The sequence below is a fragment of the Felis catus genome, chromosome C1, assembly GCF_018350175.1.
Source record: "Felis catus isolate Fca126 chromosome C1, F.catus_Fca126_mat1.0, whole genome shotgun sequence".
Classification (NCBI taxonomy): domain Eukaryota; kingdom Metazoa; phylum Chordata; class Mammalia; order Carnivora; family Felidae; genus Felis; species Felis catus.
In genome coordinates this window covers 160604137-160631941 of record NC_058375.1, presented here as the reverse complement: position 1 = coordinate 160631941, position 27805 = coordinate 160604137, and the positions used below count along the sequence as shown (strand labels likewise).

At 45.2% G+C, this 27805-nt stretch overlaps 1 protein-coding gene and 1 long non-coding RNA gene across 5 annotated transcripts in view; one reads left to right on the top strand and one right to left on the bottom strand.

Moving 5' to 3' along the window:
• Window positions 1-25284, bottom strand: part of LOC123379172 — a 92110-nt gene extending 66826 nt beyond the window's left edge. For 2 of the 4 annotated variants that reach the window (XR_006583287.1, XR_006583286.1), the window contains exons 1-3: window positions 25045-25284; window positions 21330-21471; window positions 14316-14417 (exon numbers count right to left, since the gene is read on the bottom strand). This is a non-coding gene — a long non-coding RNA (uncharacterized LOC123379172). Of the gene's footprint in view, window positions 1-10074; window positions 10130-13371; window positions 13588-14315; window positions 14418-21329; window positions 21472-25044 lie in introns of those variants that run through there. The other 2 variants (XR_006583288.1, XR_006583289.1) reach the window with 2 other exon arrangements.
• On the top strand, window positions 24089-27459 carry DLX2 (distal-less homeobox 2). The gene is made up of 3 exons (XM_003990862.5): window positions 24089-24787; window positions 25279-25463; window positions 25958-27459. Exons 1-3 carry the CDS (start codon window positions 24394-24396, stop codon window positions 26372-26374), a joined length of 996 nt encoding a protein of 331 aa, XP_003990911.1. The 5' UTR covers window positions 24089-24393; the 3' UTR covers window positions 26375-27459.
• The last annotated feature ends 346 nt before the right edge of the window (window positions 27460-27805 follow it).

The window sequence follows — 27805 nt, the reverse complement described above, 5'->3', positions numbered from 1 at the left end:
GTCAATCTTTGAAAACAACAGCCATGAAATTATATGCTTGTATTAGGGAGGGGTCTGCAAATTTCTGTAAAGGGCCAGATAGTAAATACTAGCAAGCAATACTGTGTCACATCAACCAACTCTGCCACGATTGCACAAAAGTAGCCGCAGACATTACATAAATGAATGAGCCTGTCTGCGTTACAGTAAGACTGTTCTCACGGGCACTGAAATTTGAATTTCACATAACTGTCATGTGTCACAAAATATTATTCGCATCTCGACTTTTTTTCAACCATTTGAAAATGTGAAAACCATCCTTAGATCCTGAGCTGTAGTTTGCCGATCCCTGACTTAGGGAATGGAGTTTAGAAGGTTTATAAAGGTCTTAGAAGGAAAAACATATTGGGCTTTGGTTCTTGTTCTGAACCTGGTTAGTGTGGGAAATCTTGCAAACCCCCTTGATGAGGAGCTCCTCTATCTCAATACTTTTTAATGCTGAGTCTGCCACAGTGTATCCAGTCCTTGCTATCCCTCCAACTCATCAAAAAGCATCCTAACCCTCTTTTCTCAGGTTACTATGGGTTTCTACCACGTGTCAGGCCAAGATCACATCCTTGAGCTAAAGGAAACATCAAGGTAGAGCTTATTTATGAGCCATAAGAGCCTATTTTAGATCTGGGATGCAGAAAAGGCCTTAAAATAACCTAATCCAGTTCCTATATTTTAGGAACTAAATAGAGAGTCAGAACAGAGGGTAAACAGCTTGCCCACGCCATCTCATTGGAAGCAGACCTAAGACTAGAAGCCATGTTTCCAACATTCCATCTTCCCTTGTTTCCCCTCACTACCTTCATCTGTATTCTTAGAAAAAAAAAAAGTATGAAGCTTGCTATGGAATCTGGGTGGTGGGGGGAAGGGGTGGGAGTGGAGATATCGTAAACAAGCACTTTTTAAAAAGAACATAAAACAGAATGCCATTACCACAGCCACAGAGTATTGTTTTACCGCTGGTCCCAAATTTGGAAGGAGAGGGAAATCATAAAGCTCAGGAAGAGGGTGGGAGCTGAGAAGTATTTGCAGGGGATCCTCCAATACACTCCTTCACTAACCCCTGTCTACACACTAATAATAATAGCACAGTAATAACAATAACAATAATATCTTCCGTACACAGATATTCTATAGTAGTGGTTCTCAAAGTGTGGTCCTGGAACCCATAAGTGTCCCAAAACCCTATGAGAGCCTCCATGAGATCAAAACTATTTTCATAATAAAACTGAGACACTGTTTGCCTTTTTCACTCCCAATCTCTCAAAAGTGGACAGCAAAGTTTTCCAGAGCCCACATGGCACGCAATATCATAAGAGAACGAATGCCAAAGTAGACATGAGAATCCAGCTGTCTTCCATCAAGTGAGACGTGAAAGAGATTTGCAAAGATGTAAAACAATATCACTTTTCTCATTGTTTTTGTCTTCTCATTAATTGTTTTTTTGGAAAATGTTCTTTTTCTGACAAATACATTATTTGTATCAACATCTATTGGGTTTGTTATTTTTTAATGAATTAACAAATATTTTTAAACTTTTTAGTTTCATTTTCTAGTACAATAAATATCAGTAAATAAACAAGTGGCTTTTATTTTATTGTGGCTCCTCAATTTTTTTTAATATTATTTCTTTTTTTTTTTTTTTTTTTTTTTTTGGGACAGAGAGAGACAGAGCATGAACGGGGGAGGGGCAGAGAGAGAGGGAGACACAGAATCGGAAACAGGCTCCAGGCTCTGAACCATCAGCCCAGAGCCCGACGCGGGGCTCGAACTCCCGGACCGCGAGATCGTGACCTGGCTGAAGTCGGACGCTTAACCGACTGCGCCACCCAGGCGCCCCTAATATTATTTCTTTTGAGAGAGACAGAGAGACTGTAAGTGGGGGAGGGACAGAGAAAGAGGGAAAACCTGAAGCAGGTTCCAGGCTGTCAACACAGCCGATACGGGGCTCACAGAGCTGTGAGATCATGACCTGAGCTGAAATGAAGAGTCAGACACTTAACCAATGAGCCATCCAGGTGCCCCAGCTCCTGACCAAGAAAGTTTGAGGACACACTGATCTATAATTTTTTAGTTGTTTGTTCACACATGCATACACACACACACACACACACACACACACACACACACAAATTAATTTGAAAGTGTTCCTGAATCTATAGTAGTTTTTTGGCTATCGTGTTTTATCTTCATTTTCTTTTCTTTTTCAAGTTTTTATTAAATTCCAGTTAGTTACTATACAGTGTAATATTAGTTTCAGGTGTAGAATTTAGTGATTCATCACTTATATACAACACCTTATATTGTTTTTTTTAATCAAGGATGCTGAAAGTATTGTCACATAGCTTACAATTGCCTTTATCACCACAGAAATAAAATTTGTGTCACCACAGGAAAAAAAACAAAATATCTAAGGTAGGACAAATGATCCAGTTGATTCAACAAATCAATGGCAAGGAAAGAAAGAAGGTGAGGAAAATAGAGAATAAGAGACTCGGAAGATACAGAAAGCAAATGCAATGTATCTCCCTCGTGAGACCTGATTCTAACAAACCAACCATAACAAAGCACCTATGAAACAAGTGGGGACATGGAGAAGATATTTGATGGTATTAAAGAATTCCTAATTTTACTTAAGTATGACAGGGTATTGTGGTTGTGTTTAAAAAAAAAAAAAAGTTACCTTTTAGGAATACATCCTGAAATGTTTACGGACGAGATCATTTGATGTCTGGGATTTCCTTCAAAATATTCCAATGGGAAGGGAAGTGAGAGCAGTGTGAACGAGATTGGCCATAAATTGATAGCTGTTAAAGCTCAGACACGGATCCACGGGATACCATTTTTTCTACTTTTGCCTATGTTTAGAAAAGCCCATAATAAAAAAAAATTTTTTAGGGGTGTCTGAGTGACTCAGTGAAGTGGCCAACTCTTGATTTCAGCTTATGTCATGATCTCACAGTTCGTGAGATTGAGCCCTGTGTCAGGCTCCACAAAAGGATTCTCTCTCTCTCTCCTCAAAATAAATAAATAAGCTTAAAAAAATTTTAATGGTTTGTCATGCTAAATAAGTGGGAAACCACTCCCCTGACTCATTCTTGATTTTGCCATTTACAAAACAACCAGCCTTATAATTTGAGGGCAGGGAACTTAAATGAGGCCCTCACTCATAACCAGGACGGCAGATGAGAAGAGTGACACACTCAGGGCAAAATTCATACCCCAGGAGTAAGTACAGCTCCAAGGAAAGTCACCCTCAAAGGGGCCTCCCGGGGGCGCCTGGGTGGCGCAGTCGGTTAAGCGTCCGACTTCAGCCAGGTCATGATCTCGCGGTCCGTGAGTTCGAGCCCCGTGTTCGGCTCTGGGCTGATGGCTCAGAGCCTGGAGCCTGTTTCCGATTCTGTGTCTCCCTCTCTCTCTGCCCCTCCCCCGTTCATGCTCTGTCTCTCTCTGTCCCAAAAAATTAAATAAATAAACGTTAAAAAAAAAAAAAAAAAGAAAATTTAAAAAAGGGGGCCTCCCGCTTTGGGCAGAACATAGGAACTATGAAAAGAACACTTAGCTCCTGCCCTACCTTCTCCAAGACACCTACCAGGTATCTACCAGTGTCTTACCAGTTGATAAGGACACTTGTCTCCCTTGAAAAGCCACCAGAAGCACTTGAAGGGTGCAATACTAAAGGTGGACCACTTCATTTGAGCCTGAGGCCATCTACAACTGTCTCTTAGAGTAGACCGTTCCTAAAGACGGAAATCAACAGATGCATGCTGAAGAATGATATATTTTACATATTTCTCTATATTGAACATTTTTTTTAATCTGTTGTACAGGGGCACCTGGGTGGCTTAGTCAATTAATTATAAGCGACTGACTTCGTCTCAGATCCCTCCTCAGGCTCCGTGCTGACAACTCAGAGCCTGGAGCCTGCTTCAGATTCTGTGTCTCCGTCTTTCTCTGCTCCTCTGCTTACACTCTGTCTCTCTCTCTCTCTCTCTCTCTCTCTCTCTCTCTCTTTCAAAATAAATAAACATTTTAAAAATTTTTAATAAATAAATCTGTTACACAAATGCACACCACAACAACTTTGGAACACAGTTTAGAATTATTTACTAAAGTATAAGATACACATATCCTATAATCTAGCAATTCCATTTCTCAGTACATATCCAACAGAAATATATATGTGTGTGTGTGTGTGTGTGTGTGTGTGTGTGTGTGTACCAGGACATATGCAGAAGAATATTCTTAACAGAAATGAAGATGAAAAGAAAAGAAGACAATCCAATGTCCCTCAATAATAGAATGGATACATTATATTTACATATTGTAATATTATACAGCAGTGAACATGAGCAAATTACAGCTATATATACAACATGGATGAATCTTATAAAGTTGAGAAAAAAACATAAAATTCTATACTGTTAAAATAATTTTTAAAAGACATATATTCTGTATTGTTAAAATAACAATTTAATATCTTAGTATTTTAAGACAAAAGATTGAGGGGCGCCTGGATGACTCAGTCGGTTAAGCCTCCCACTTCAGCTCAGGTCATGATTTCATGGTTTGTGGGTTTAAGCCCCTCATCGGGCTCTGTGCTAACAGCTTAGAACCTGGAGCTTTCTTTAGATTCTGTGTCTCCCTCTCTCTGCCCCTCCCCTGCTTCACTCTGTCTCTGTCTCTCAAAAAAAAAATAAATGTAGCTGGGGCGCCTGGGTGGCTCAGTCGGTTAAGCGGCCGATTTTGGCTCAGGTCATGATCTCGCAGTCCGTGAGTTCGAGCCCCGCGTCGGGCTCTGTGCTGACCTCTCAGAGCCTGGAGCCTGTTTCAGATTCTGTGTCTCCCTCTTTCTGACCCTCCCCCGTTCATGCTCTGTCTCTCTCTGTCTCAAAAATAAAATAAACATTAAAAAAAATTTTTTTAATAAATAAATAAATGTAGAAAAAAAAGAAGACAAAAGATTGAGTGCAGAATGAGAAAAAAAATTACTACCAAGCTGAGGAACCTAATCCAGCACAGAATCTAGGGTCCGGAGGATGACACTAGGGGGATAAGAAATGGAGTGAGTCACTTTAAAACCAAAAGACCAAGATCTGTTTCAGACTGATATTAGGAAAACAAAACCTCCTACCATTGCTGATTGGCGGTGGACATGCAGGACCGTGAGCTAAGTAAAAGGCCTGGGCTGACTGGGAGAGGTCCCTGTATACATGGGCTCACACCCCAACTTCAAGATTGTGGTTTGGATGCCTCTGTTACATACATGATGTTCCCCAGTGGGGACTGTACTAGACTGGCCAGGTTTGCACTGGCATCAGCAAGCTAAGTAGCCAAGTCAGTGTTTGTTAGTATTTTTCTATTTGTGTATAGAATTCAAAAACAGGCAAAACTTTAAAAAGCAAGGAAGTGATAATCATAAAAATCAGGATAATTGTTACCTAGGTGGAAGGGGGAGGGTGAAAAGGAGGTGATCGGGATGGGACACATGGAAGGGGTTCTGGGGGTAACAGCAAAGTCCTATTTATCTGGGTAGTGTTTTCATGGCTTTTTTAATTGTATTTACTTTATAATTATTCATCATACTTCACTTTGTGTTTTATGCACTTTTCTCTGTGTTATCTTTCACAATTAATAAAGGGTAAAATAAATCAGCTTCATTTTATATAACTATAGAAGTTCCTTTTAAATTGTTAGACTTGTAATAAGTGTATTAATACAGCTTAATTTTTGCAGGAAGGTATCAATAGAAAATGGGAGCCATCTATTTCTGACTTGGCAAATTATCAGATGCTATTTTAAGATCGCATGCCTATTGATTTAAATACAAATGAGCTGTAGAATAAGTATGTTTAACACACTGTTTCAAAATGGTGACATTTGGGTTTGAAGGTATCCCAAGAACATTCTAAGAACAACTTCTAAAGGGACTGTATCATAACTAATGTTTAATCTGGATCCTCTCCATTTTGCTAAGCTTTACACCAATTGAGCTAAGGTTTCCAGGCCATAAAAAGCAATTAGAAAGAACTGCCACATTCTCAAAACAGTAGAAAACTAGTTCTCTAAAAGTTGTCTCAAGTAAATTCCAATATGCAAATATATGCTTTAAAATTAAGCTTCATTAAAATGCACTTACCAATTTAAGTGGAGGCTGATTCTGTAACCACATTTGGAATTTAGATTCTTACTACTTTAGAACAAATGCTATGTAAACATGAAAATTAAGTAATCAAATGATTCTCTGCCCTCCTCTACAACAATTTCACTTGAAACAATTGATATACTTCAAAAATATAAACTCTCAGAACATCCCAGTGAGAAATTGGAAGCCCTCGGCTTTGGTAATGCACTTTAACCAGGTCCAAAGCAGACTGCCTTGGTCTCATGAAGATTACTGGCACAGGAAAACCTCACAAAGGCCCTCTGCAGCTCATCCCAGCAGCCCTTCCCAGGCCCAAACAGGCCCTCTGCATTCTCCTGTCCTTGCCTGAAAACCGCAGGAGTTGGCCTGCATTCTCAGAGCTCACGCCTCCTAGCCCTTAAGGTCCTCTCATCCCAAGTTTGGCTGCAAAAGGGCCTATCATCTCCCCAGAACCTCCTTCATTACAGCCCCAATTTGAGAAAAGGACAGAGCATGATAAAAGGACAGAACACAGATAGCAACAGCACTTGCCCGGCATGTAATGCAGTCCACACCCCTCAAAAACCTGACAGGGAAGGGCCATTAGACCCCCATTTTATAGAGAGGAAAATCAAAGTCCAGACAACTTGTAAAATCTGCCTGGGGTCACTCAGCTAACAGAGTGGAACCCAGCCAAGCCAGTGCTTGGTAATAAACTTCTCCCTCTCTGCAGACTCAGTGTCTTACACTGTTCCACTCAGTGGTTCAGAGTGAGGGCTTAGGGTCAGACAGCCCTCTCCGAGTCTCAGGCCCATCACTTCCAAGCTGTGTGACCTCAGATGGATCATTTGACCTCTCTGGTTTCAGTTCTCTAAGACAAAACTCAGTGAATCACAGCCACAATCATTTCTTTCTCAGATACTAATCTCTAGTGTAGGCTTCTGTTTCCCAAACTATCTTTGGCCTAAGGATCACCAGATCCTTAAGAGATTTTTCCTCTGCCCTGGGGACTGCTGAGCCAGGTTCAAGAAGCACCATTTCAATTTTTTAATGAGAGTCCTAGAGATTCTGCGGCAGAAAGCCAACCTTTGGCAAATAACAGGCAAGTGCTTCTTCCTCCATACAGATCTGTACATACATTTGTTTCTCTCAGGCAAACTCTGGCTCTAAGAACTCGAGGTCTTTCTTCTGAAACAGATCCCACTCCATATCTGTCTTCTAGCTGATGGCTTTCAAAAATGTAGACCATAATCACAATAAGAAATCTATGTTATATAGTAACTAAACACACACACACACACACACACACACACACACACACACACACACACACACACAAATTTTCCACAGAATAAGGTCCTCACATGCACATTGCATTTTCATTCTTTTTTTAAAATCTGTGAATGCAGGGGGCACCTGGGTGGCTCAGTCGGTTGGGCGACCGACTTCAGCTCAGGTCATGATCTCACAGTCTGTGAGTTCGAGCCCCGCATCGGGCTCTGTGCTCACAGCCCAGAGCCTGGAGCCTGTTTCAGATTCTGTGTCTCCCTCTCTCTCTGACCCTCCCCCATTCATGCTCTGTCTCGCTATGTCTCAAAAATAAATAAACGTCAAATAAAAAAAATTTTAAAAATTAAAAAAAATCTGTGAATGCAGAACTTCAATTTCATTTCACAACTCAGAAGCACCTAGGTGGCTCAGTCACTTAAGTGTCTGACTTCAGCTCAGGTCATGATCTCATGGTTTGTGGGTCCGAGCACCACATCAGGCTCTGTGCTGATAGCTCTGAGCCTGGAGCCTGCCTCAGATTCTGTGTCTCCCTCTCTCTATGCCCCTCCCCCACTCACGCTCTGTCTCTCTGTCAAAAATAAATAAACATTAAAATTTTTTTCATTTCACAACCCAATAATAAGTTGCAACAAATAAATGAGCTGCAATCAGTAAAGACATAAGACATAAGATCAACAAATAGAAAATCTAAGCAAAAAAATAAAACTATAAAAAGGTAGCAAATAGAAATTGTAGCACTGAAAGAAATACATATATGAAATAAACACTGCACTTAACGGACAGATTGAAAAGGCAGAATAGTCAGTAAACTAGAAATTATTCAGTTTGAAAAGCATAGATAAAAAACTGAAAAGAGTCTCAGAGACTTGTAAAACAATATCAAGCAATCTTACATACATATAACTAGAATCCCAGAATGACCAAAAAGAGAGAAAGAAGCCAAAACGGTGTCAGAAATTATGGCTCCAACGTTCCCTAATTTGGTGAAAGACATAAATTCAAGAGGATTCAGCAAAACCGAGGCAGAAGAAATAACAAACACCTAGGCATATCAGTCAAATTGCTGAAAATCAAAGATAAAGAGAAGAATCTTTAAAGCAGCCAGAGAGGGGTGCCTGGCTGGCTCGGTCAGTGGAATGTGCTACTCTTGATTTTGGGGTGGTGGATTCAAGCCCCACATTGGGTATATGGATTACTTAAAAATAAAATCTTAAAAATAAATGAATAAAAGCAGCCAGAGAAAAATGACTCATTACTACAATGATATCTTTAATAGTCAACTTCTCATCTGAAACAATGGAGGCCAGAAGATTGTAATGCAACATCCTTAAAATGTCTAAAGAACAAAAAGCTTCCAGCTTGGGGCACCTGGGTGGCTCAGTCAGTTGGGCATCCAACTTCGGCTCAGGTCATGATCTCTCAGTTTGTGAGTTCCAGCCCCACACTGGGCTCTGTGCTGACAGCTCAGAGCCTAGAACCTGCTTCAGATTCTGTGTCTCTCTCTCTCTCTGCCCCTCGCTGGCTCCTACCCTGTCTCTCTGTCTCTCTCTCTCTCTCTCAAAAATAAATATGCATTAGAAACAATCCAACTTAAAATTCTATATCCAGTGAAAATATCCTTCAAGAGTGAAAGAAAGTAGAAATGTTTTCATGTAAATTACAATTAAAAGAATTCACCAACAAAACTATACCACAAGAAATGCTAAACGAAGAAAATTCAAGATGAAGCAAAACAATACCAGGTGGAAATTCAGATATTTGGGGAGAAATAAAATCCACCAGAAAGAATAAATATTTGGTTAAATATAAAAGCCTTATTTTTGTTCTCTTGATTTATTTAAATACATCTGGCTATTTAAAGAAAAATTATAACAAAGTATTGTGGTATTTATAGCATACTAATATTAATACACATGACAACTATAACATAAAGCAGGATTAACAAACTTTCTCTATAAGGGGCCCAGATGGAAAATATTTTAATCTATAAACCATATGGTCTCTGTTGCAACTACTCAACTCTGCCATCATAACATGAAAGCAGCCATAGACAACACATAAATGAATGAGTGCAGTTATATTACAATTAAACAAAAGCAGGTACAGGACTAGATTTAGCCAAAAAGTCACAGTTTGTAAACCTCCAGCATAAAAGATTGGGGTCAATGAAACTGTATGGTTGCAAAATTTTTACATTTTATATGAAGTGGTTCCATAACTCTAAGCAGACTTTAAAAACTTGACAATGTAGGGGTGCCTGCGTGGCTCAGTCAGTTAAGTGTCTGACTTCAGCTCAGGTCATGATCTTGTGGTCTGTGAGTTTGAGCCCCACGTCAGGCTCTGTGCTGATAGCTCAGAGCCTGGAGCCCGTTTCGGATTCTGTGTCTCCCTCTTTTTCTCTCCTCCCCTGCTCATGCTCTGTCTCTTTTCTCAAAAGTAAAGAAACGTTAAAAAATTTTTTTTAACTTGAGGATGTATATTGTAATCCCTACAGCAACCATTCGAAACAAAAATGCAAAGAAAAATAACTAAAAAGGCAATATAAAAAATAAAATGGAATTTTAAAAAATATCTGGTTGACTTAAAAGAAAACAGTGAGGGGCACCTGGCTGGCTCAGTCAGTATAGCATGTAAATCTTGATCTCAGGGTCATGAGTTCCAGCTCCACATTGGGCATAGAGCTTACTGAAAACAAAAACAAAGAGACAAACAAAACAGAGAAACAACAACAAAATTTTTAAAATTTTAAAAACTGATAGACCAATAGAATACAAATTGTAAAATGATAGACCTAAATCCAAATCTGTCAGTAATTTATATTAAATATAAATGAACCAAATACTCCAATTAAAAGGCAGAGATTATCAGGCTCAAACAAAAAAGTAAGACCCAATTATATGTTTCCTACAAGAGACACACTTGTACCAATTATCAATATATTGCCTCTCAGTCCCAAATTCATATTTCATTGTAGGCTCTGTAAAAATGGATCTAGGCCCTTTAAATATTTTCTTTTTGCCATCTGGCCCAATAGTAACCTTTCTCAATGGTGAGCACTTCAGAAACAGTGGAGGAAACGAGGATTTTCTTTCCTAGTTACAGAGTGCTCTCTTAGCAGATATCTAGCACTATCAACATCTCTAGTGCCCTGTTTTTGCAGTGCATTGCGGTCAGCAGCACGCAGTAACCAGCAGCTTTTCCAGCACCTCCTGGGCAGTTTCCTGGCAGAAAACTGGTGGTGAGACAACCTCTGCATGAATAACTTTCCTCAACAGTCCAGAGAGCAAGTCTCTGGCAATTTCCACAGAATGGATTTCCAGCAAGTTCTGTCAGTGCAGCACCACACTGATTTCTTTGCCATCTGCAAGACATGCCCCACCCTCTCCAACAAAGTCTAGCTCTCAGCTTTGGCAAGAGGGTGAGAAATATTAGGAGGAAGAAGCCCTTCCTTGGTCATCCTATCTTAGCCTTAGGGATAGTGGCTGACACATAAATCTGACATTTTTACATTCTTTAGAATTTTGTTCACTTCTGGGGGGCCTGGGTGGCTCAGTTGGCTGAGTGTCCAACTTTGGCTCAGGTCATGATCTCACGGTTCACGGGTTTGAGCCCCACATCGGGTTCTCTGCTGATAGCTCAGAACCTGGAGCCTGCTTCATATTCTGTGTGTCCCTCTCTCTCTACTCCTCCCCCAGTTGTGCTACGTTTTTCTCTCTCAAAAATAAATAAACATTTAAAAAAAAAAAGAATTTTATTCACTTCCTACTAGCTGATCCCTCATTATTCTAATTCTCAATTTTACTTAATAATTCTTTATATTAAACTTTCCTGGTTAATTACTATGTAGTTTGTCTCCTGGATAGATCCTCACTGATATGGCACTTTAAATATAAAGACATGGGGCGCCTGGATGGCTCAGTCAGTTGGACGTCCAACTCTTGATTTCAGGTCAGGTCATAATCCCAGGGTCATGGGATTGAGCTCTACATTGGGCTTCATGATGAGCATGGAGCCTGCTTGGGATTCTCTCTGTCTCTCCCTCTGCCCCTTTCCCCTGCTTGGGCACTCTCTCTCTCTCTCGCTAAAATTATATATATATATATATATATATATATATATATATATATATATATATATAGGTTTTCAAAATGTAAAAAACAATACCCTACAAACAATAATCACAAAAAGAGTTAAACTGGCTATATTATTATCATATAAGGTAGTCTTTAAGATAGAGTATTACCAAAGATACAGTGGGACATTTCATAATGATAAAAGATTCAATTAGGAAAACATAAGTCATAAATGTACATGTGCCTAACGAAACTTCAAAATACATAAAAGTATTGATAGAATTAAAGGGAAAAAACAATACAATCCGTATTGACTATTTTCACACCTTTCTCTCAATAATTGGTATAATGAGACCCAAAAAAAGTAAAAACATAAAATTCTCAATAATACTATCAGCCATCATGACTTAATTGACATTTTAGAACATTGTACACAATATGCATGTTCTTTTCAAGCACATATATTACACTCACAGAATAGACCATGTATGGGCCATAAAGCAAGTCTCAATAAACTTCAAAAGATTAGAATCCTACAGAGTATGTTCTGTGACCACAGTGGAATTGAACTAGAAATGTATGCTGAAAACATTTCAACTTTTTCTGAGTTACCAAGACCATTATTCTGAATAGTAACAATTTACCAGATCCATCAGGACCTAATCAAAGTGTGTCAAAACATCCCCCCTATGTTAATTCGCTGTGTTTGGGGGTATCTATCAGCTTTTGGTAGTTTTTCTACCCCATTCTTGACCATCAGTTTCCTGCTACTTTGCTTCCTTTTATCTTGAGAAACTTTGAACTCCTAAAAATATGTATATTTTCTAATTTATGAGGATTAAAATTAAGTAATTTATTGCATTAGTATTTGCCATTCAATTGTTCAATAAATATTAGGTCACAATACACACACGCGCGCGCACACACACACACACACACACACACACACACACACACACACACAATTATATGCCAATTTATCTCCAGACCAGACCTCTCTTCCTCCGATCAAGGGGTGGACTCTACTTAGGATGACCAGCCATTCCAGTTTGCCGTGGACTGAGGAGTTTCCTGGGACACAGGACTTAAAGTATTAAAACCAGAAAAGTCAAGAGCAAACCAGGATAAATTGGTCACACTAATTCTACTTCCCCTTTTAAATCTGGGCTGGCCTTGTGACTTCTTTGGCCAATAGAATGTAATGGAAATAACAGTGTGCAAATTCCAAGCATAGATCTCAAGATGCATAGTGCATTTTTCCTCTTTCTCAGAACCCTGCCACTGCCACGTGAACAAGCACAGGTCAGCCTGCTGGATGATGAGAGACGTGTGGCCCAGTCACCCCACTTGTCCCAGCTGCCAACCAGCCAACTGCCAGCCATGAGAATGAGGCTATTCCAGACCAGCCAGCTTCCAACTGACCACTCAGCCCTCTACAGACACACAAGCAAGCTTATGCAGGATCAGCTGAACCTGGCCCCAGTCAGCTGACTCCTAGACTTAGGAACAGTAATAAATGCTTATTGTTTGAAGCTAACAACTTTCAGGGCAGTTTGTGACACAACAATAGCTAATTGATAGAGACACCTCATACTCAGCATGTTTAAAACTAAACTCAGAGTTGATAATTATGTAACATGATAGAGGTACTAACTATTGCTGCAATGATAATCATATTACAATAAATAATGCATCAAACCAACATGTTATACACCTTAAATTTACACATTATGTCACATATACTTCAATAAAAGAGAATATGACTGTATTCCAATAATTTTTTATTACTGGAATATTTTTCTTTATTTAAACGATTTATTTTATTTAAACAATTAAATTCATAGTGTTCTCCCCAACTTGTGCCTCCTCCAATATCCTCTGTTTTGATAAAAAGCACCACCATCCATCCAGTCCTTTATGCCAAAGACTTAGGAGTCAGTCTTGAAGCCTCCTTCTTCTTCATCCTCACCAAATTCTATTTTAATTCTACTGCCTAAATATTTCTGGATTTCACTCACTTCTCAACATTTTCCCTCTCCCCACCGAGATTAAGCCACCGTCACATAGCACCTGTATGATAGGGAAAAAATGACTTAACTGGTCTCCTCACATCTATTCTTGTCCCTTCTACACTCTATTCCCCAGACAACAAAGTGTCCTTTATAATAAAACAGAAGAGAAACTCTGTGAAAGACCCTGTTAAGAGGATGAAAAGGCGAGCCACAGGGTGGGAGAAAAAATTTGCAAATAACGTATCCAACAAAGATTCTCAAAATTTAATAGCAAAAATGAAAACAATGCAGTTAGAATATGGGCAAAAGACATGAAGAGATATTTCACCCAAAAAAGATGTCTATGCGGCAAATAAGCACATGAAAAGGTGTCCAACATCATTAGCTGTTAGGAAAATGTGAATAAAAACCACAAAGACATACAACTATACACCTATCAGAGTGGCTAAAATAAATAACAGCGGTAGGGGCACTTGGGTGACTCAGTCGGTTGAGCATCCAGTTCTTGATTTCGGCTCAGGTCATGATCCCAGGGTTGTGGGACTGAGCTCCATGCTCAGCATGGAGCCTGCTTGGGATTTTCTCTCTTTCTCTCTCTCTCTCTCTCTCTCTCTCTCTCTCTCTCTCTCTCTCTCTCTCCCTCCCTCCCTCCCTCCCTCCCTCCCTCCCTCTGCCCCTCCTCCCCCATTCACTCCCTCTCTCTCTCTCTCTCTCTCTCTCTCTAAAATAATAATAATAGTGGCAACATGAAATGCTGGTGAGGATGCCAAGAAAGTGGATTCATACCTTGCTGATGAGAATATGAAATGGTACAGCCACTCTGGGAAATGGTTCAGCAGTGTGTTAGTTTGCTAGGACTGCCATCACAAAGCACCGCAGACTGGATGTCTGAAACAATGGAAATTTATTTTCTTACAATTCCAGAGGCTAGGAGTCTGAGATCAAGGTGTTCATAAAGTTGGTTTCTTTTTTTTTTTTTCCTCACAGCTTTATTGAGATATAATTGACATATAACACTGTGCAGATTTAAGGTTACAATGTGTTGATTTGATGCACTTACATATTACAAAATGACTACCCCCATAGGGTTAGCCAGCATCTGCATCACAGAGTGGTTTCTTCCAAGGCCTCCCTACTTGGTTTACAAATGGCCTTTTCCCTGTATCTTCACATGGTCTTCCCTCTGTGTGTATGCCTGTGTCCTAACCTCCTTTTTTTATAAGGAGGATTTCCATTGGATTAGGGCCCACCATGATGACCTCATTTTAATTTAATTACCACCTTAAATGCCTGATCTCCTAGTACATTCACATTTTGAGGTACTAGGGGGTTAGGACTTCACCATATGAATTTGGGTATTAAACACGTAACAAACCTAAGACCCATCAGTTGCACTCCTGAGTATACATCCCAGAGAAACAAAGATTGTGTTAACACAGAGGGATATACACAGATGCTCATAGCAGCTTCATTCATATAACCCAAATCTGACAACAACCTAGGTGTCCTTCAGCAGGTGAATAAACACACAGTGATACATACATGCCATAGAATACTACTCAGCAGTAATTTTTTTTAAAAGGATAAACTATTGATACATACAACAATCTGGGTGAATCTCCAGAGAATTATGCTTAGTGAAAAAAGCCAATCCAAAAACATTTCTTATCATGGAATTCCATTTATGTAACATTATTAAAATGACAAAATTATAGGAATGGAGAACAGAGTAGTGGTTATTGTGTCAAGGAGAAGGTAGGGTGAGAGATAAGTGTATGTGGCTTTTAAAGGGCAACCATGAAGAATCTTTGTGGTGATAGAAATATTCAGTATCTTGACTATATCAATGTCAATCTTCTGGTTGTGATTTATACTATGACTTTGTAAGATATTTCCATTGGGGAAAACTGAGTAAAGAATATAAAAGATGTCTTTCATTATTTCTTACAACTGCATGTCAACCTGTAATTATCTCAAAATAAGAAGTTTAAATTTTTTAATGTTTTAAACCTTTAGATTTTACCATTGTTCTTAAGCCAAAAACCTATTAGGTCCTATATGATCTAGTACCTGCCTACCTTACAGCCCTATCTTGCAGGCTCTTCTCACTCACTGTGGGCCAGTCCAACTGGCTTTCTTCCAGATCTTCAAATGTCCCTTTCAGATTCCAAACTCTGCACATGCTATTCCTTCTTCCCATGATGCTCTTCTCTATACTCTTTACCCACCTAACTCTAATTGATCCTTCAAGTATCTTTTATGTCACTATTTTCATTCAGTCACTCACTACATGATGGGGATCCAGCATTTGGAATACATACAGTCCATACTGATAGAGACTTTATAGCATTTGGCTTTCTGGATTCAGGTTCCTTTTGATGTTTATTTTCCCTTCTGCTATCCCAATACTTTAGTAAAACCTTGTTTAAACATCTCAGAATTCCCCTAGTTCTTCTTTAGATTATGATCCTCAGGTTATGAGTCAGAGTATCAAAAGTATAATGAAAAAGAGCCTACTGAAATCCTCCACTGAGCTCCCCTGGGGCAAGAAAGAACATAGGGAGAAATGCTCAAGGTAACACTATTAAGACACAACAGTAGAGGGGCACCTGGGTGGCTCAGTTCATTGAGCATCCAACTCTTGGTTTTGGCTCAGATCATGTCCCAGGGTCATGGGATTGAGCCTGCTTGGGATTCTCTCTCTCTCTCTCTCTCTCTCTCTCTCTCTCTCTCTCTCTCCCTTTGCCCCTCCTGCCAGTTCGCGCTCTCTCTCTCTCTGTCTCTGCAAAAATTTTTTTTTAATTTTTTTTAATTAAAAATTTTTAAAAATACAATAGTAGAGGCTGTGAAAGCTGTCACTTCCTTCACAGTATGTCTCCCTCTGTGGAGAATGTCAGGGTTTGGTTATTTGTGTTATAATGAAGTTCTGCTTTGTTTAATAAGCAAACAGCACTTTCCTTATAGTAATTTGTACAATGTGTTGGCTCTCTTCTGAATTGCGATGATGTAGATGAAGACTGGAAATGACCACTGGGTGTCATCGAAGTCTTATACAAGGCAACAGCCTTGCCATGGCTCCTTCGTGGTCTACCTTTTCTGGAAGGTGGAGATAAATTGTGCTCAGCTCTAAATGGGACCAAAGCACATTATCAACCTAGAACTTAGCTATGGGGCAACATGGGCCAGGGGAACACGGCTAAGGACTGGAAAATAAGCAAAACTAGCATCTTGAAGTCATCCAACATGACATCTCCAAGACCTTTTACTTGTATTTGTACACTTTCTTCAAAGTCTTAGGACAGTTATTTGGGCCCAGTTAGTGGGAAGTCTCTTGTTTTGTTTTGTGTTTCTATTTTAAGTTATTTCATCATTAGTACTTCTAGCCTTTGTACTGACTTTCCGTTGGCTCATCCATTAGTTTAGGTACTGTGGATCCAAAACAGATTATAGTAGGAAGTGGGCTTATCACCTAATAACAACCCCTAAGCATAATAAACATGTGCCCCAAGGCAAGAGTGACACTGACAAGGAGGGAGGGCCCCACGTGGCAGGATGACAGACTTCTGCAACCTGTCAGCTTTGAAAAGGAAACACATGATTTGAGCTTAGACCTACCTGCCAGAACCTCACTAATGATCACTTCAAGACTTATGTTCCTAATGATAACAATCAGCTGCGCTAAACTATTTCTATCCATGGACTGAATGCACCTAGGAATCAAATGGTTTGAGTTCTAGGCTTGGCTCCCAATGCAATGTCTGGTTTTCACAGCCAAAAGATGTTCTGGACTTTTTTCTATACTTTGCTGACAAAGTCATCACCCCTGACTCCAAGGTCATATTAGTTATAGTAGCTAAGTTTATATACCTTCAGTGTGATGATGCAAAGCCATGAATTTGCTGGAGCCCAAAAGTTACACAGGCTATTAGGCGACTCCAAAGAAAATGTTGTTGTTTTTTTTTTTTTAAATAGATCCCAAAATTCAGGAGCTTAAAACATCAGAAGTTTATTTCTTGGTCAGGTAACCTTCCAAGTTAAGTGTTGGAGATGATTCCCCTAGGGCCAAGTCATCTGCATAGTTGAAGCTGGTTCCAGCCAGTGGATGGGGTGGGGGAGGAAGAGCAGGGAGGAGTCTCAAGGCTTCAGTGAAAGTTTCCATCCTAGAAGTGGCACACATGACTTCCACTCAAATTCCCTTCATTGCCTAGAACTGAGTCATATATCATTACACCTGACTGCAAGGGAAGCTGGCAAATGGTGGTCTAGCTGAATTCTCCCAAAAGTCAAATTTGGGGAGATGGCACTTGGTCCACAATTATCCATTACTAGTCCAAATGATGAAGTTTTACTCTGATTAAACATTAAATTGCTGCACAGAGGAGTTTATTCTCCCAAGGTCATACAGCTAGCAAATGGCCAAGTTAGGATTTAAGCCTAGAGTTTTTACTTTTAACCACTCTGCTATATTTCTAACACTGTTTGATTCTCCAACAACCACTATGTATTACTTTGCAATTTTTAACAATAATAATTTTTTTTAACTTTTTAATGTTTATTTCTACTTGAGAGAGAGAGCAGGGGAGGGGCAGAGAGAGATGAAGACAGGATCTGAAGCAGGCTCCAGGCTCTGAGTTGTCAGCACAGAGCCCAATGCTGGGCTGGAACCTAGGAACTGTGAGATCATGACCTGAACCAAATCAGAGGCTTAATGGACTGAGCCACCCAGTGCCCCAATAATGTTGTTTTTGTTTGTTTGTTTGTTTAATTAAAAAAGGATGCAAAGAACCTGGGATAGCTACCTAGAGGGACAGTTTCCTATGAATATTTTACGGAGCTCTTCCCCACACCCACCCTCACCCCCTCGGCATTTTCAGAAAGGTAAGCAGAAGCAGCCTGGGTATGCCACACATAGAAACTACCTAAGGCTTGGTGTAGTGGTAGTCGGCCCAGCCCACTGCAATGCGCATGGGTTAGGAGCTAGCTTTAAGAACCTTTCCTAAATTCAGCTCTGCAGGCAGCCACGGTCGGGTGCCTCACCCAGAGGGTGCTCTGCCTGACCTCTTCCAGAGCACCCGGACCATGTAATCCTGCCCCAGTCATGCACGCCCAGATCCCCCTGCCCGCTCTGGTCCACGGAAACCTGGAGACCACGTTTGCTCTCAGCGCCTGGAGAAGACTTCCTCGCGCACTAAAAAAGAAAGTGGGCAAACACCCTTGCCTTGGCCTCTTAAAAACCTTCGGAAGTCAGGTCAGAGAATGCGGAGTTCTCCAGGTAATCCGGCAGCAGTCAAGAAAACATGTAATGGTATGTTCCCAGGTAATAATCCCATGAGGAGAGTACTGTCATTATTAGCAGCATTCTATAGATGCAACAATGAGGCACAGAGAAATTAAGTCCTTTTGCAAAGGCCACACAGTGACCCAGCGGAGTGTGACTCTTACTCCACGCGTCAGCACACCCTCTTTGCAACCGTAGGAGGTGGCACACGTCTTTAGTAAGTGAAGAAGATGTAGGGGCGGGGAAGGGAGCGGGGAGAAAGGAATCCTCGTACTCAGAAGGATACTTGGAGTTTCAAACAGTTCATTCCTCGTTCTGCCCGTGTGTGTGTGTGTGTGTGTGTGTGTGTGTGTGTGTGCGCGCGCTGAATAGACAAAGTAAACCACTGAATAGACAAAGTAAAAGGGACCGGACTAGGATCTAAGACATGGAAGGCAGAAGGCAAAATTGTGAAAGTTCCAGAAGCATGCCGTAACTGACAAGCCAGCGCTGTGAACCCCAGGTGATGAACAGGGTTTCATCTGCTGCTGTTCTGGGAGGAGGTGCGGTTTCAACCTGACAGCCCGAAGCCACCCGCGGAGGACAGGAGGTTCCCGAACGAAAGGCGGCGCTCCCCTCCCGGCCCTCGCGGAGGTCCCGGAGCGCCCTGCACGTCGGCCGGCAGGCGCCCGAATGTTCCCTGCGGCGTTGGCGGGTGCAACTAGTGCCCGAGGCCGAGGCCGAGGCCAAGGCCGGGAGCAGGGGCGGGGAATGTCGGGGGTTGTTTTCTTTCAGGTTTCAGTAAGGACCTCCCGTGAGCAATTTGCATACCTCTCCTTCGTTAAGCAATGTGAGACCTGCTCCTAGTGCAAGTCCCAGCGGTCTGAGTTTTTGTCCTGGGGTGGGGTGGAGGCTATAACATATTCCATCGGCGTTCGTGGAACTGAGGACCTGGACACCGAGACCTGGCAGCTTTTAGCAATCGAAGGAGTATGTGTTTCTCTCGCCCATTGCGGCTTGCCCGCCTGAGCTCTTAGTAACCCGGCCCGTGAACTGGGACTCAACGAAGAGGCCATCGGATTAGCGCCTCAGAGCCTCGACCCAGGCTGGGTGCCAGGAACCATAGCTTGTGTTTCTTTTTAACTATTGGGCAGTCTATAATGCAAAATGGGCCTGAGTGAGGGGGTGGGAATGTCTGGAAGACCTAGAAGGCAGAAGGCGAAACTGGGTTTGAAAATTCTAGAAGCATGCTGAACTAACAATTCAGCGCTACGACTTCCCTCGAAAGGTCATGGCTGTGTACCCGCTTATTCCCATTCAAGTCCTTTTGGTTTGCTCACTAGCAGATAGCAAAAGGTAATCCCAAAGGCGGACACTGCAGGGTCTCCGGTTCGCGTGCGGGGCCAGGGGCCGCCTGCCTCCAGCCCTCGCTGTTGACCCTCGAAGTGTTCCGGGATCTTCCTAGGGTGCGTCTGGGGATGCCTCCCACTCAGTGCCCGCGCGCCTGCTAGTCTCCGGGAGAAATCTCTCCTTCCAGTCTGCTCTTGGGGCCGGAGGGGTGAGCTTGTGTTCAGAACCCGCGAAAGGTGGGGGTAGTTCGGCCTTCTCCCGTACTCCCCAGGCCAAAAACCAGCTCAAAGGAGCATTGGCCTTGCCTCTGTGGCTCAGACCTGAGTTCAAGTGATGATTCATTCTGCTGTGTGTTCCCTAAGGGTTTTCTAGAGGTCCCCACACCAGCAGTGGGTATGTTTCCGTTATGCCCTCTTGCCAAGTTTACACAAGAAAAAAAAAGTGGGGTCTAAGTTCGCAGACCCCAGATTCAGAGATCCCATCTGCTTGAGGACCAAAGGGGCTGGGAGGAACTGACCGCACCTGGAATCCCCTCGAAGCTCCATTAGTGATGGGGGGGGGGGGTTGAGGGGGAAGCAAGTTGAGGACATTAGCAATGTGAAAGGATTGGGCAAGGCTTGTACCCAAGAAGACTTAATGACCAATGGAGGCCGGAGGAGGAGAGCAGGCAGGTATGGTCCTGGAAAGGTGAGGATGGGAGGCTCCCATAGACTCCCAACTTCTCCAAATGTCTTTGAGTTCTAGAAGGAGCCTGAAAGATTCCAAAGCTCAGATTCCTAGAACTACTTCGGGGATGAAAAAGGAAAGAATGCCTCCAGGACCAATGAAGGAAGCTGTGTCCCCAGGAAAAGGGGCAGTCCAGCAACAGCGTGGGTGTGACCCTCCAGGAGAATGGGCGAGTGAGAATGAGCCCATCCCTCTGCGCACAAAAAAGCACCCAGACCCCCACTCCACGCTCCCTGCCGGCAGGGGGCATCCTCTCCACCCCCACCCCGACCCGACCCCCTCCCGGCCCCCGACCCCTCCCGCTGCTCGGTGTAATTGAGGACACCCAGTGGTGGAGCAGAGGAGCACACAGGGTCAGGGGAAGCGCAGGCCAGGTAGATGCCCCAGACCTGTTCTCCAGCTGTTCAGCCAAGGCTTAGAGTACTACCCTGTGATTTGCACTATGGCAACAGAGAAAGGAGGGGTACCTGACTCAAAGTATGTCGCTTCTGCCCTCAAGCCTCAGTTTCCTCTGTACAATGGAAATGATGATTCCATCCACCTCTGGCAAAGGCTTCTGGGAGAACACAGTGGGATTCTGTGATCAGACCAAGTGCTGCATCAAACAACCTGTTGGGTGTGGGATTCAAAGTGGAAATGTCTTAGTGATGGGATTAGGACATACAAGGCCACCTCCCTAAATCCCCCCCCCCATTCTTTTCCAGGTCCTTGCAGAGTAAAAGAATGCCTCTGTGGATCAAGAAAGGATCAAGAGAACTGGAAGCAGAAAAGTGTGATGGAGAGTGCCCTGAGGCAGAGGAGGAAGTTTGGCCACTCAGAGGTGTTCCCCTAAACTCAATCTCTGGAGAGGGGTATCACTCTGCTCTGAACTGTGGATGAGTGCGTCAGTTCTCTAGGTACTGTCTCCCGGACTTCAGACCAAAGTGAGGAAATCATTTGGATATTGCGCTACGGTGATCAGAGCCTTTGGGCAAACCCAGATTTGTATCTGGAGTATCAGAATTAATATTTCAAATGTTTACTTGATTCTCCAAATGCAGTGGTAAGTTCTTCCTCTCTGGCTCTCGCACTCTTGCTGACTCTCCTTGCTCATTGCATCTGGTCTTTTCTCCTTCACACACACACACACACACACACACACACACACAGTCCTTTGTTTTCCAGTTAAAAGGAAACTGGAATCATATTTCCTTCCAGGAAGATGCCATTTTCCAGATCTCAGCTGACCTAGCCTTTAGGCTATTAATGGAGGTCCTCATAGGTAACAAAATACAACAAACTTGCCACCAGGAAAAAGCCTGGAGGATATGCTTGGAGTGGGAACAAAGGAGCAGAGAGAAGGCAAAGCTACAGCAATTGGCTCTTTTATATTTCATTGGTGGGGTGGGGGGGGGTGGATTTCTATATTAGGCCAAAGCAGCTACCACTACTTTGGTGGTGACAGAAAGACTTGGAATTTGGAGTCAAGACACCAAAAGGTAATACTGATTAAATGTCTAGTGGTTAGTTTTGTAACTGAGGCCCACAAAGCAGAAGCTGAGCACAGCAGTGAAGCAATGCAGTCCCTTGGTGGTGAGCCCCACCTCCCAAAGCATTTCTAACTAGTTCGCTAGCCTCCATCAAGGAGCCTTCCTTAACCAAAAGGAAGGCTGGGAACTAAATCCAGGCAGATTTGAGGGTAGATTACCTTCCTCGTTATTCTGCAGCGAGTGAGCTGTGTGGATGCTGGAGTTTTAATTACACACTTGCTTTTTCTGGGGAAGAAGACCAAGATCATATTTTTCAAAGTATCAACTTGTTTTCCATTAGGCAGTTGTTGAAACAAGTTCTTTCGGCGACATGTTAGGTCTTTAGGAAAGGGTGCTTCAGATGGCTCGCACTTGTACAATTTTGTGGCTTTTAATTACTATTTTGTTCTTTTGGGGGGTTTCAGAGGCTGGCGCCTCAGCATGATTAGACCGTCTACTGGGCCCGCTGCAACTACGCACACCTCCAGCAGGTGGCGCCACAAGGCAAGCACTGCCGCCGAAACTGCGAACTTGGGGAGTCCAGTAAAGGCGAGTGTCCCTCAACTCCGGGCCACTGTCCCCAACCACTAGGAAATACTGATATGGAGGAAGTCGCCGGTGCTGATTTAAACGAAGAAATTGCAATGACAGGGCGCAAAAACTAAAATAGGGTTAAGTGCATGAAATAAAACTTTTTCTACTTGTTTCTGTAAGTTTACCAAGACTTGTAGTATCGAGACGACTCTCTCACCTATTATCCCACTTCTTTTTTCGTAAAAATATAGCATTTAGAATTAGAACGAACTTTGAAAGCCATCTGGTCTTTATGGTCTAGCATTGCAAGCAAGAGAGGAAATCCCCGGGATCGCTTTTCGCCTGTCAGTTAGCCATCTAATATACATAATTACTCAAAGTCTTGGCCTGTCAGGAAAGCACAAGGAAAAAAAAAATGGTTTCAGATATATCATTAGAAATAATACTTTTGAATTTATTCAGAAAAGTTATTCAAAAGTGCTTTTCTCTCAAGCAGCAAGGAAAAATCGTTTAAACATTAATTAATTGCCTAATATCGCTGTGGGCTGGTTAAGCAGGTATGTGGAAGTAGGTATTATAATACGTGGTTTATGGATCATTTAAATCAATTGACTTTATCAAGTGCCGAGTGACTGACAAGAGTGACTGCCAGACGCTTCGAGGAAAAGTGGAGCTCGACCTGGCCGGGCTCGCGGTACCGCTTTATTTTGATTCATGTTTGCAAGCTGACCTCGGACAGGAAGAGCCGAATCGCTGCAACTGGCTGGCACTTGTACACAGAATGGGATGGGAGACCCCAAGTCTTCTTCCTTTGAGAAGTAATGCCAGTCTCCGCCTTCACGCCTTCTGTCCTCCTGCTGCTGGCCACCCTGACTCCCCACCGCGCCCCTTCCCCAGTCCCTCGCTTCGCTGCTCGCATTCAGCAGCCGCCTGTCTGCACCCGCAACCACAGCAGCCGCAGCGCCCGCCCTGTGACACCAGCCTCCCCCCCTCGCCCCCCTCCGGGCATTCCAGAGCGCCAGGAACCCCGCGGCCCGGCGCTTCCGATTGGCTGTTGCTAGGTGACGTCGCCTGCGCTCACGTGACGAGTGTTAAATGCCCACGCTGCCGGAACCCGCCCCGCAGACAATCGTAAAGCCGCTCTGGGCTGCTCACCTGCTCCCGCCTCCCGGAGCCCCGGCCTGGCCCCGCCACCCCTGCCCCCTCCGCCGCCCGCCCCCCGCCCGAGCGGGCGCTGGGCAAGAAGCCGAGCGGGCAGAGAGGCGGAGAGAGGATGCGGCCGGCGGCAGCTGTCCCGAGCAGTGCACGGTGATCGCCTCCCCTAGAGGAGGAGTTGCCTAGACCGTTGCCACATTTCTTGTTTTCCTCCCCACCCTCCCTCACCCCCCGTAATTACATTGGCTGCTGGAGGGGACAGGGAGAGACAGAGGAGGCGCCTCGCTTCCCCCCTCGCGCCCGCCACCCCTGCTCTTTCCCATCCCGGGCCAGGATGACTGGAGTCTTTGACAGTCTGGTGGCTGATATGCACTCGACCCAGATCACGGCCTCCAGCACGTACCACCAGCACCAGCAGCCCCCAAGCGGCGGCGGCGCTGGCCCCGGCGGCAGCAACGGCAGCAGCCTCCACAAGCCCCAGGAGTCGCCCACACTCCCGGTGTCCACAGCTACCGACAGCAGCTACTACACCAACCAGCAGCACCCGGCGGGCGGCGGCGGAAGTGGGGGCTCGCCCTACGCGCACATGGGTTCCTACCAGTACCACGCCGGCGGCCTCAACAACGTCCCTTATTCCGCTAAGAGCGGCTACGACCTGGGCTACACCGCCGCCTACACCTCCTACGCACCCTACGGGACCAGTTCTTCCCCGGCCAACAACGAACCTGGTAAGCACAACGCTGGCGTCAAAGGTGCCAAGTCAGCCTAGTTACTGGGATGGGTGGGATAAAAATGTTTGGGACGGGGATCCATCCGGGACCCGGACGCCTACACTGCCTGCTCCCTGCCCTCCTTGAGCCTTTTTACCCTCCTCAACCACCAGTCTGCCGAGGGTCACCTCGTACGTCCCTCGGCGCTCAGCTGGTGAGACTCGGGGGCCGAAAGGGCGCCGGGTGCATGCCTCGCGGTAACCTCATTTCCTTACCACCTGCTCCTTCTTTCTCTCCGGTTTGCTCCTTCTTCCCCTTCCGGGAGGGTCCAGCTCCCGGGTGTCTGGCGGCCGGAGTCCGCACTTAGCGAAGTTGCGCCTGGGCGCCCCGCAGCGTCTCCAACAACTCGCCTCCGGGCGCAGGCCAAGTGCCACGGCCGGCCCTTAAGCCCAGCGGGAACTGTTTGGGTCCCCCCGCTGCACTGTTCTCACGATGGCGTTGCGTTGCAGAGAAAGAGGACCTCGAGCCTGAAATCCGGATCGTGAATGGGAAGCCAAAGAAAGTCCGGAAACCCCGTACCATCTACTCCAGTTTCCAGCTGGCGGCTCTTCAGAGACGTTTCCAAAAGACTCAATACCTCGCCCTCCCCGAGCGAGCGGAGCTGGCGGCGTCCCTGGGCCTCACCCAGACTCAGGTGAGGGCTCCCGGCCTGGCGGGGAACGAGGAGGGCGCTGGCCTGGGATGGCTGGGAAGCAGGAGGGGTCCGGACAACGTTTTAAAAAGTACGTTTAAAGTAACTTTAAGGATTTCGAGGCCGGCGCCTCGGGCGGCCTAAATTTCTACGCCTGGAGCTGAAATCCCCCAAGGGGCCGCCGCGCCTGAGAAAAGGAAAGGCCTGGGGCGGGCAGAAATCCGCTTCCACATCTTCTTTCCGCGCGATACTGATTAAACGGGTAAAATAATTGGCCCTCCTGACCCCTTCCCGCTGTCACCATCCCCGCGGCACGCACAATCCAGCTGCCTCGGACTTTCGGAGATTACCTCCTAATGGAGCAGGAGCCATCCCGAGTCTCCGAGGCCGCGGCACGTGATCCGCTTACCTGCCCGGCTGTGATTTCTACGCCTCCTCCCCCTCCCCTGCCCCAGACCCAGGTTCTTCCACTAACGCTCGGTCCGTTTTCCACAAAGGTCAAAATCTGGTTCCAGAACCGCCGGTCCAAGTTCAAGAAGATGTGGAAAAGCGGTGAGATCCCCTCGGAGCAGCACCCTGGGGCCAGCAGCTCGCCACCTTGTGCGTCGCCGCCGGTGTCGGCGCCGGCCTCCTGGGACTTCAGCGCGCCACAGCGGATGGGGAGCGGCGGCGGCCCGAACAGCGGCGGCAGCGGCGCGGGCAGCTCGGGCTCCAGCCCGAGCAGCGCGGCCTCGGCTTTCCTGGGCAACTACCCGTGGTACCACCAGGCCTCGGGCCCCACCTCACACCTGCAGGCCGCCGCGCCGCTGCTGCACCCGACGCAGACCCCGCAGCCGCACCACCACCACCATCACCACCACCACCACCACGGCGGCGGCGGGGGCGCCCCGGTGAGCGCCGGGACGATTTTCTAACCCCAGGGAGACCGCGCCAGAGACTGAGAGAGCAGAGACCGGTGATCCTCCGTGCTCGCTCCAAGAGCCAGAGGGTCCCTCCGACTGGCCCGCGGATGCCTCCCACCCCTCCGGGAGGAGCGACCGAGATGGCCTGCCACGGGCCCTGCTCCCTCGCGCGGCCACAGAGCGGCCGGGACCTGGAAGGCTCTTCTCCGAGGCCCCCCGGGCAGGGCAGCCCGCCGCGGCCTCCTTTCCGACCTGAGCCCCGCCTCAGACTTGCCTCCCCACCCCTCCCCGCCCAGCCAGGCGGTCGGGCGCCGTCCTCGCCGCGGGCCACGAGCTGAGTCCGAGAGGGACGCCTCCCCCGCCCGCGAGGTTTCCTGGGTGCTCTGAGGCTCCTTTCTCCCTGCCCGCCCCCAGGCCCAGCTCCAGTCGGCCGGGCTGACTGACCTCCCGGGGCCGGCGCGCCCTCCCCCACCCGCCCCCGTGACCCGGGCGGCCCGCGCTTTTTTTCTGCCCTGCCGTCTCCAGCCCTCCGAGCCCCCCTCCGCCCCGCCATAGCTCTCCCCCAGGAGCGCTTCCTTAGCCCTCTCCTCATCCATCACCAGTGGAGTTTTTTTATTTTTATTTTTGTAAAAGTTTAGGTGCCTTTGCGGATGACCTCATTTTGATGTTGGGGAAAAAAATGATTTTTTAATATGTGGACACTGCAAAAAAAATGTGTTTAAATTATCTTTTTTAAAACCTATTCAGGATTATTAGGGTGGACTTCGACATAGAGTTTGTAAATAAAGGTGTCTGTGCAGATTTTCCCGCTGATTTATTTGTATAAAAATACTCGTCTTTTCGGACTTTTTGTAAACGCCCACTTGTGAAAACTGCGGTTTGGCAGTAACCTCAGCAACCCCTCCATTTTATTTTTCCCTTTGAAAATTTTCTCAGTTGAACTAAGCTACTGATTTGGTTTTGTTTTATCTTATCCTAAAGTCTTTGTTCTTGAAATGAAAGGTATTTTGGGGTTATTTATTATGAAAACAACATGCTCTTAATGTTGATTTTACAATATGAAGAGATTATTTAAATAAATTATTGTTTTCATTGGATGTGTGCGCTTGTTCCTTGGCGCAGTGACCTGGAACCTCGAGCCGCTTCCCCGGGCGGGGAACCTGGCCAGCCACGAGTGACATTCACATCTCCCAGAGGCCGAGAGAGCCGTGGGGCGCGGCGAGGCGGGAACAGGCGCGCTCCACGCCGGCCTCCCTGAAACGTTCACGCTCTGCCGGCACCCGAGTCTCGGCGCTGGGTTCGCCAGCTCTTGGCGCGGTGACTCACTCCGAGCCGGGGCGGCTGCAGCCTACGCCCGCCGGGCCCCTCCAGTGCCGGCGCCGCCGCCCCGAGCCTGGGCTGTCTCTGCCGCCCCCGCGCCAGTAGTGCTGGCCAGGCGGTGCA

Coding starts and splice junctions, on each gene's coding strand:
- DLX2 (XM_003990862.5), top strand. CDS start 24,394: ATGACTGGAGTCTTTGACAGTCTGGTGGCTGATATGCACTCGACCCAG. Junction 24,788..25,278: donor CCCGGCCAACAACGAACCTG/GTAAGCACAACG, acceptor GTTGCGTTGCAG/AGAAAGAGGACCTCGAGCCT. Junction 25,464..25,957: donor TGGGCCTCACCCAGACTCAG/GTGAGGGCTCCC, acceptor TTTTCCACAAAG/GTCAAAATCTGGTTCCAGAA.